Below are 10870 nucleotides of genomic sequence, written 5' to 3' on the forward strand. Positions count from 1 at the left end.
GCTACGCCCGCCCGCGCGCGAGGAGGAGGAGGGGGAGGAGGAATAGTAGGTGGAATCTCTTTGGTGGAGGGAGGGCTCAGATCAGTGTTGGCCTGACTGTGCTACCTGCAGCAGTGCGTCTAACGTTGCTGCTCGATCGCCTGCTCACACAAACACACATACACACATACACACACATATCACTTCTTCTCGCCCTTGGCCCACCCCACCGAAACCTCAAGGGCATGACGGTATCCTGATGGTGTCGTAGGCAGTGCCACAGTGCCAGTGTCGTGGAAATCATGGAGACATTCGGAGCTTACGCCACGGCCTCGTCCCCAACCCCGTCCATTGAAAGGTAAAGGAATCATTCACACACACACACACAAAAGTCAATCCAAATCACAAAAGTTGGCAGACATTTGAGGGAACCCTCCTCCGCTGGTGCTGATCGTGATGATGATGAGGGCGCTTCGACCCCCTCTTCTTCTTATTCCCCCCCTCATCAAAAACGCTCTGTCTTTTCCTAGCACACACACACACGCGCGAATATCTCGCTGTTATAGGGTCCTCCTTAGGATATTGCTGCTTGCTGCTGCTGCTACTCCTGCAGGAGATAGATGTCCTGATGACAGGGACGGGATGATTCTTGCCTCGGCTGTACCTCTGTCTGTGTGTGTGTGTGTGTGTGTTTCATCTCTTAGACTCCTGTCCATTCTTGTAACCGCTGCATCACTGCTGGCTTTTTTGCTGTTAACGCTGCTGTTTTTCATGCTGTAGCTGCTGTTGCTGTTGCTCTTAGCGCGCGGAGATAGAGAGATAGATAGAGAGAGAGAGATCGCTTAGCTGCTTTGCTGACGTTCCCTTGCTTTTCGTAAAACTCACAGGACTTGACCAAACCAACCCCTTTCGTGTCTCTCGGCGGACGACGGCAAAAGTTGTCCCTCCGCCCTTGAACCCAGCAAGGCAAGAAAGATGCCCCGACCGTGATCGTCGTCGGTTCCCCCTCCTCCTCCAGGTTCGAGCCGATGTTGGGAACTGTCCCTGGAACGACCTTTATATATCTTCGACACAACCGCTGAGCAGCAGTAGTAGACGACGTCGACGACGACGAAGGAGGCGTTTTGAGGAAGAAGGAGGCTTCAGCTTCTTCCGTCTTGTCCTCCTCGGGCGGCCCAGGATCTCCTAAAGCACACCTACCTCCCTCCCTGCCTCCCTCCCTCCCTCCCTCCCCCTTCCGGGGGTAGGAGGGCGGACGCCCAGCAGGAGAAGAAGAAGAGGGAACTCCCGCACTTTGCAAGCATTTGCAAGCACACACAGGGAGAGAGAGAGATACCTCCGGGATATGACTGCCTGCGGGGGATGGTTGTGTCGCGCGCCGACGATAGTCAGGCAGTTCCTTGGGAGAGCTCCTGTGCTTCCAGATCCTGCCTGCTGCTGCTTCCAGCTTCCAGGAACCTCACAGCAGCAGCAGCAGCAGCTGCTGCTTTTGCTTCCAGGCTCAGTAGCAGAGAGAGAGAGGTATTTATAGACTGGATTTTGTGGACAGTCTGCGTTCCAGCATCAAGAGCGTGTTTTGATTTGACCCGTCGTTTTTACTGGAAAGGAAAAAAAAAATATAAATCCTGGAAAATATGTTTTATTTGCTGTCTAGAGAGTAATTGTCATAAGGAAGTGATTTAACAATTTGTATCCTTGAAAAAAAATTAATTAGTGCGGGAAATGATTCAGATAATTTGAATCGAATTGGAAAATTATTTTTAAAGAATTAAATGCGCATTATTATGCTGTTAAGATAATTGATACCAGGATTGAAAAGCGATGAAAATATTGACACGAGAACGAAAATTTTATTTTTATTTTTTAATTGCTTTTAATTTAAAAAAACATGAAAATAGAAATCAGTGTGTGATTAGAATCAAATGCAATGAAAATTTTAGAATATAAAAAAAAACCAGTTCAGAAAATTAGTTGTCATCTGTGAGGATTTCCAAATTAAATTTTGTGAATTTTTTTTTTTTTATTCATTGTTTATTGGGCTAAATTTTACATCAGCTGATTTGAGGTAGTTGGATCCATCATGCTATTGCAGTGAAATATGAATAAAAAATTTATTTTATAACATGAATTAGCTGCAAGCTATTTTTTTTTTCATCACGGTGTATATTTTAACAGACAGAAATTATTTATGTTTTTTCTTGGTATAAACCAAAGAAAAACTTCTTTCAGTTTTCTTCTGAAGATTGAAAATGAAACCCACAAAATTACTGTGTATAACTTTTTACTTATAAGTATTTACATTTTATTTTCCTCAAAAATAAAATATAAATTATTAATCTAAATTTCATTTGCAGTCGTCTGGCTGAGATCTCTAATAATAAATACTATGGCAGTATCTTTTGAACTGTAGACATATCCAGAATGCATATCATCATTTTTCAATTCAAAACGCACTGATCATTGCAAAGGAACTATATATAAAACTTTTATATCAATTAAGAGTGGTGGGAGTGGCAGTGAAAAATAAAAATTTGGAATTTAAAAAAAAAATTGAAATTTTAAAACATCCGAGATAAAAAAAATTGGAATTAAAAATCATCTGAAATTAAAAAAAAAAAGTATTATTGAAATATAAAAATTAAAAAAGGCATATATAGAAGTGAAAGTTTGTCCCTCTATTTCATAAAAAAAAAATATAAGTTCCAAAAAACAGAAAGTCAAATTTTTAGCCGAGCAAGAAAGCTTCTACCAGAAGTCTCGCCTTTGGGAACAATTAGGTAAGAAGTATTTTCCATATAAAAATGTATATGCATATATATAAATAAATATATATTTATACTATATATATGTAAATGAATGTAATCTATAAATATGAGTTTATATATGCATATATACCTGTAGTATATTTTTTTTATATATACTCATATTTATATGTATATATATATATATTTATATATATATATATATATATATATATATATATATATATATATATATATATATATATATATATATCTATATATATATATATATATCTATATATATATATATATATATATATGAAATATATTCCGTCAAAACAGAAATCCATTAATAAAAGGAGCTTTTTTTACGGATTCCTTTTATTATATATATATATATTATATATATATATATTATATATATTTATAATATATTATTATATAACCTATACATATATATTATTATATATATACATATCATTGCAAGCAGAACTGCATGCACCATATCCCCTCCAGTATATCAGTGTGATCAAAACTCCCACTTCAGAGAAGAAGGAGGAGAAGAAGTGGTGGTGTGGAAAATCAGCATGGAAAATGTCTGTGCACCCCCCCCCCCCCCCCCCACCCCACCCCCCCCCCCCCCCCCCCATAATTCCCTGGCCAGTTTGATCGGGAGTTTATTAGTTTTTAAATAGATTAGTGACCTTCGTAAACCCCTTCCTCCCCCCCACCCCAAAACCCTGTGGCTGCATATACCCCACCCCCTTCCCTCCCTCCCTCCCCCCTTGCCCGATACCCACCCTTTTTAAAAAAAAATATAATTTTAAACATTTATTTATTTATTTGTGAATGAGCTTTGATGTAAATACACCTGTATACTATTGGGTTTTGCTTGCATGTATTGAGTGTTGATAGATTTATGTATGGGAGGAGGTTTGCCTCAGTTTGTATGGTCTTATGCATATATACACAGGCATTATATATGTGCGTATATATACATGTAATATTACATGTGTGTGTGTATATAATATATATATATATATATATATATATATATATATAATAAATTAAGATATATTATATATATATATATCTATATATATATATATATATATATATATATACTAAATTAAAATTAACTTTAAATATTTGGTCATATAGTATAGATCTTCAACATTTCTGAAAGTTCTGCTTGAAAACTATAAAAAAATATGGCTATATATATATATATATATTATATATATATATATATATATATATATATAAGATATATATATATATATATAGTATATAATACGCATGTTGGTGTACATTTGTGTATATATTATTTCTGTTATTATTATTATTATTGTACTTGAGATTTTTAAAATTTTGGGGAGATAAAGTCCATGATATTCCAAGTCGTTTTTTTTTCATTTTTTTTTTTCATTTTTGTATTTCTTTCTAATTTGTTTATATGGGTACTTGGTTTATTTGTGCAAGGAGCGGGTAAATTATATGTCCCCATTTAGCGTTATGGCGTTATTTTCAGTGATTCGCGTCACTGTTTTTTTACGGCCGTTATGTAATTTGGAAACGTCCTTTCGTGAATTCATGTTTTTGGGGGGGCCACTGAAAGCAACTATGAGGATAAAAGAAAAAACAATATGTCTGAAACGTTTTCCTCCCCCTCGTAAATCACGTTTTATATCAAAATATATTCCCCGGTTTGAAACGATCGTCATGAAGCCTTGTTGTAGATTTATTATTATTATTATTTTTATTATTTTTGTTATTATTATTAATTATTATTATTTTCATTTCTACTGGAATTGTATCACAAAGGTTTGTTACTAAACCATTAAGTGTCCGGATATGAGAATGTCCCATGGCAATGCAATGCATTATTTCTGACGCAAAGATATATAGACTCTGATATTTTATATATATATATATATATATAGTATATATATATATATATATATATATATATATAAATACATATAATATATATATATATCCTCACATCACGGAACTCGCCCTGGAATTAAAATAACGTAAAAATGGAATCCTGAAATTTGATTCATAGTGCACCCCGTCCATTTCCGTTTCAGCGCTGAAATGTAATTTTTTTTTTGTATATTTTTATCGTGAAATTAACTCTGATATAGATCTTGCAAGAAGCCCCCCTCGATAATAACATTCGGAGCGACTACTGCTCTTAGTTGTAGGATTTAGCTGACCGAGTAATATAATATATATTTTTAGGGCATTGCATAGGTATATATACCAGAGCAAGACTCAGTACTGAGTTTGTTGAATTTTAGTGACCTGTGTTCTTAGTTCGTGACTTCGGATGGGGACAGATATCCCCACACTTTATATAGGTCCTTTTCTTGGTAGGGAAAGTTTTAGTTTATGTTTATATAAAAAAATTTATGTTTTTATTTCAAAAGATGTGTATTACATATATATATATATATAATATATATAATATATATATATATATATATATATAAATATAATAAAACAAAATAATAATAATAAAGATAAATAAAAATAATTATAAAAGGAAAGCCCATAAAAACGCCAGAATATAGAGAGAAATACTATATTTTTTCATCTACCTGAAGAGAGAGAGAGACAGCAGTCTCTGAAAATATAAGTGTTTTTCTCTCTATATTTTTTGGAATTCTGTTGTAACAGAAAACATTTTTTCCCAGCCTTATAAATATATATATATTATATACTTATTTGAAAAAAGAAACCCCCACAAATTCATTGTAACTTGTTTTACTTTTCTAAGTATTTACATTAAGTTTTTTTTACTCCACACTCCGAGGTACTTCAGGCCCTTCTGTGGCCCCCATCTCAAGAGATGTTGTTTTGGGGATGTAGCCTGGGTCAAGGCCCAGCACCCCCTGTTCTGGAACTTTGCTTCTCCCGTTTTGTGCTGTCATTATGCGATGGCTGTTCGGTGGTTTTTCTTGAGAGTTGCCCAATCCCCCTCTTGTCGCTCTGATATCCTGAGCTGATTTGGTCAATGGGGATTCACCCTTTGTTGGTAAGGGTGTGGTCACCGAAAGTCTGTTTTGGGGCAGGGAACCTAATCTCCCAGGTCAGGCAGGGTCATTCTTAGCTTCTTTTAATATCAAAGCTCGGCTTATGGGATCTTCTGAGGTAAAAAACCTTTGTTTTTTTTCCTTCAATTTACTTTGATCTCTCTGATAGCGCAAAACCTTCTACTCCCATCCTGTGACTTAATTTTGTTGCTTTTGTATAATAAGCCCCTACTGTTTTTTTTTGAAATCCATCCCTTATGGTCAAATTTTCCCAACCAATGTCTAGCTATAGCACTCCCCTGAGAGTTAAGCTGTACTGCCCTTCTATGTTCTTGGACTCTAGTCCTTATTCCCCTACCTGATTCCCCCACATAATCTGTCTCCACAAATTATTGCAAATTGATTATGTTATACCCCCGCTACATCATCTGTATTACTGTCTTCTCCTTCCAGTTTATTTTTACATACCTTGTTTTTTAAAGTATTTATCAAATGATATACAAATTTTTATATTTGACTTTCCTTTTCATTTTTGAAGTGATTTTGGTTTTTTCATTTTAGGCATAAAAAGGGAGGGAAAGGCTATTTTTCTTGTTTTGGGTTCTTTATTCCATGTACTCTCTACATTCGCTCTGTAAAATATTTTCTAGCTTTTGTTGAGTGCCCTTTTTCTGACCATTTCCGGGGTATGGGCTAATGCCCCCCAATCGAAGCTTTTTTTTTTTTTTTATCGATGTAATTATTTCTTGGCTCTATCTTACAAGGGTCACACGTTCTCATTGCCCTAAGAAAAATAAACCTGTTAGAACCCCTATTTTTATATCATGACTATGGAAAAAGAGAGAAATGAAGTATAAGAGTTTTGTAGTGTGGGGGGGGCCTTTTTCATAATGTGCTGAATTCATATCCTGTTTCTTTTCTTTTCTATGAGTATGTCTAAAAAGGGCAGTTTTTTTTATTAATGTTACTTTTCTCTAAAAAGTGAACTGGGGATATTGTTATCAAACTTATTGAGCCCCCTCATCAAGAAAAGTTTCCTAGTTTTTATTTCCATCCCCACCCTTGCAGAATAGCAAAAAAAATATCATCCACGTATCTCCCACCCCATCCTTGCAGTTTTTAAGTTAGGGACATTCACATTAGGAAACTAGATTTTAGTTCAAATATTCCATATAGATGTTAGCGAGGATAGGTGATAATGAGGGGGACCCCATAGCTACTCCATATTTTTGTTTGTAAACATGTCCCCCTCAAACCGTGAAATAAGTATCACTGACACACAATTTGATCAACTCAAAGGAAGACGCCTATTTTTCGAAATGTTTGGATTGAAAATACCCTCATTATGTTTAGTCTGTAGGAATTCTAATACTTTAATCTAAGGTGGGGACATTTGGTGAATAATGCTACTACATCCAAAACTAACATGTGTCCCTTTTAATATACTTTTTCTTAACTTTGTCTATGAAATCTACTGAATGTTTTAATATGGGATTTCTGAAAAATATACCTAAGTATATTCCTAGTTCCCTCCAGCTAACCACCACAGCTAAGTTTTTGTTAGGAGATTTCCTACTAGAAACAATATGGGGCGTAGTGGGCAGAGCCCTCCCTGTGTATTTGGGGCTGCCATATATATATGCAAGTTCAGGTAAAATTTACTTTGAGAAAATAATTTTTTAGTGCTAGCATGTCCTTCCCCATTACCTAGTCTACTGATTATTTTTCTTCACATTCTGAATTAAAGGTATTCTGAACGCTTTTTTTTGGATTGTTGGAGGATTCTCCCCTAAATTTTAGCATAAGTAGTTTCATCATCTAGTAGCCTGTACTTTTTTAACCCTATATTCTGAGCTATTCCCAATGATGACAATACTACCCCCCATTTGTCAGCTTTCATAATTCTAAAATATCTTTTTTGTAGCTTTTTAAATCCCTTCATTTGAGCGATACTAAATCTCCTTGGCAAGATATCTCCAAGTTTTTTGCTTATTTTCATTACTTTTCCTATCATCACTCCCCTCTGAGAAAAGAGCTAAATCATTGTGATGTTCGACATTAAGGTAGTTAATCTTGCTTTATGTTTGAATTCTATGTTAATATTGTTTTTGTTAGTCCCCTCGCAAAAACAAAAATTTAATCCTAGCCCTACCGTGCTGCTGTTTTTTTTCATCCCCCCCCTAGTCAATAATCTACTTGAGATATTCCTTTATATTATCCATATTGCTAAATTTTTTGGAAATCCAAACCGAGGTTACTAAAATAAACTCTCAAACTTATTTTTTTAATGGTTTGACCATGTTACGATTTTGTATCAAAGTTTACTCTACTGTTGACCTGCCCAACAACTTTTTTGTACCACTCCACCCCCTTATGGTCTCTTGAAGTTGTTTTGTGTACTCCTTAAACACCAGCAAATGCAGCTTCTTTCTTCTCCCTAAAGCTCTTGCAAACTGATCCTTGATGTATCCACCTTTCTTGAAAACTGCTGAATGCCCTTCTCCACTCCAGGGTCTTCTTCCAATCCTGCCATATGTTTTTTTTTGGGACACTTTGTTTCTTCAAACATTCACTTATAAAACCAGATCTTTTTTTGTTTTTAATGGCTTTGGCTTTTGTAAAGTTGTGTGTTTTTTCATATCTTCTCTTGCATAATTGAACAGCTTGAGTTCCAGCGACTTCATACAGTTGTTTTTGAAATGTACTTCTGTGTAATGGTTGCTCAAGAAAAACCCAGAACAGCCATTCGCATAAATGACAGCACAACGAGAAGAAGTTCCAGAAGAACTGCTGGGTCCTTGACCCAGCTTAACATCCCAAACATCTCTTGAGAATGGGCCCCCCACAGAAGGGCCTGAAAGTACTCGAGATTGTTTGGAGTAAAACTTAATGTAAATACTTAGAAGTAAAACAAGTTACAAATTGAATTTTGAATTTTTGGGTTTGGGGTTTTCTTTTTCAAATCGTCAGAAGAAAACTGAAAAGAAGTTTTTGTTTTGGTTCATCATGTAACCCACAGCAACATTACAACAGAAGTACCATTTTCAACAACTGTATGAAGTCGCTGGAACTCAAGCTCGTTCATTATGCAGAAGATATGAAACACAACTTTTACAAAGCCCAAAGCCATGAAAAAAAACAAGATCTGGGTGGTTTTTTTTAAAATAAGTGAATGTTTTGAAGAAACAAAGTGTGTCCCCCAAAAAAAACACTATGGCAGGATTGAAGAAGACCCTGGAGTGGAGAAAGCATTCAGCAGTTTTTCAAGGAAGGATACTCAAGGATCAGTTGCAAGAGCTTAGGGGAGAAGAAAGAAGCTGCATTTGCTGGTGTAAGGGAGTACACAAAAACAAACTTCAAGAGACCATAAGGGGTGAGTTTGGTTTACAAAAAAAAGTTTGTTGGGCAGGTCAAACAGTAAAAAAGAGTAAAAACTTTGATACAAATCGTAACACTGGTCAACATTAAAAAATAAGTTTTTTGAGAGTTTATTTTAGTAACTCGGTTTGGATAAAAAATTTTTAGCAATATGGATAATATAGAATATCTCAAGTAGATTTTATTGACTAGGGAGAAAAATTGAAAACAGCACGCCACCTAGGGCCGGATAAAAATTTTTGTTTTTGTGCAGGACTACAAACAATATTAAACATAAGAAATCAACAGCAAAGATTAACTACCTTAATGTTCGAAAACATCACAATGATTTAGCTCCTTTTTCTCAGAGAGGGGGGGGGTCATGATAGGAAGTAATGAAAAGCAAACTTTGGAGATATCTTGCCAAGGAGATTTAGTATCGCTCTGAAGGGATTTAAAAAGCTACAAGATATTAGAATTATGAAAGCTGGACAAGGGGGGTAGTATTGTCATCATGAATAGCTTTCAGAAATATAGGGTTAAAATGTACAGGACTACTAGATGATGAAACTTACTTATGCTAAAAAAATAGAGAATCCTCCCCCCAACAAATCCAAAAGCTTTCAGAATACCTTTTTTAATCAGAATGTGAAAGAAAATAATCAGTAGAACTAGGTTAAATGGGAAGGACACAATGCCTATGCCATAAAATTATTTCTCAAGTAAATTACCTGAACTTGCATATATATATGGCAGCCCCCCCCCCCAAAATACACAAGGGAGGGCTGCCCCCCACTACGCCCTATTGTTTTTTCTAGTAGGAAACTAACTCCAACAAAAACTTAGCTGTGTGGTTAGCTTGGAGAACTAGGAATAACTTAGGTATATTTTTTCAGATCCCATATTAAACATTTCAGTAGAATTTTGTTTCATAGACAAAGTTAAGAAAAAGAATAATAAAGGGGACACATGGTTAGTTTTTTTGATGTAGTAGCATTATTCACCAATGTCCCCTTAGATAAAGTATTAGAATTCCTACAAGACCCCTAAAACATAATGAGGTATTTTCAATCCCCAAACATCGAAAAATAGGCGTCTTCCTTGATTGATCAAATTGTGTGTCAGTGATACTTATTTCACGTTTTTTTTTTTGGGGAGGGACATGTTTACAAACAAAAATATGGAGTAGCTATGGGGGTCCTCATTATCACCTATACTCGCTAACATCTATATGGAAGAATTTTTGAAAAACTAATCTAGTTCCCCTAATGTGAATGTCCCTAACTTAAAACTGCAAGGATGGTGGGAGATACGTGGATGAAATATTTTTGCTATTCTGCAAGGGGAAAAAACAATGGAAATAAAATAGAAAACTTTTCCTTGATGAGCTCAATAAGTTTGATAACAATAAATCCAGTTTTCACTTTAGAGAAAGTAACAATAATAAAACTGCCCGATTTTTTAGACAATACTCCCATAAAGAAAAAAAAGAAACAGGATATGAATTCAGCACATATGAAAGCCCCCACACATACAACTCAATATATTCATTTCTTCTCCTTTATTTTCATAGTCATGATATCAAAAATAGGGGTTCTAACAGGTGTATTTCTTAGGGCAATGAGAACGTGTGACCCCTTGTAAATATAGAGCAAGAAATAAATTACATCGATAAAAAAGCCTTCGAAATGCATTAGCATACCCGGAATGGTTTCAAGAAAAAGGGGCAACTCAACAAAGCTAGAAAAATAT

At 35.3% G+C, this 10870-nt stretch overlaps 1 protein-coding gene across 9 annotated transcripts in view; it reads left to right on the plus strand.

Moving 5' to 3' along the window:
- LOC135205130 (insulin-like growth factor 2 mRNA-binding protein 1) overlaps positions 1–10870 on the plus strand; it is a 355998-nt gene that overhangs the window by 177887 nt on the left and 167241 nt on the right. Inside the window, exon 1 of one of the 9 annotated variants that reach the window (XM_064235491.1) lies at positions 76–337. The exons of the other annotated variants lie outside the window; for them this stretch is intronic. Within the exon in view, the coding sequence (XP_064091561.1) occupies positions 282–337 (56 nt within the window). The 5' untranslated portion in view covers positions 76–281. Of the gene's footprint in view, positions 1–75; positions 338–10870 lie in introns of those variants that run through there. 9 annotated transcript variants of the gene reach the window in all.

This window comes from Macrobrachium nipponense, chromosome 48 (assembly GCF_015104395.2).
Source record: "Macrobrachium nipponense isolate FS-2020 chromosome 48, ASM1510439v2, whole genome shotgun sequence".
NCBI classification, from domain to species: domain Eukaryota; kingdom Metazoa; phylum Arthropoda; class Malacostraca; order Decapoda; family Palaemonidae; genus Macrobrachium; species Macrobrachium nipponense.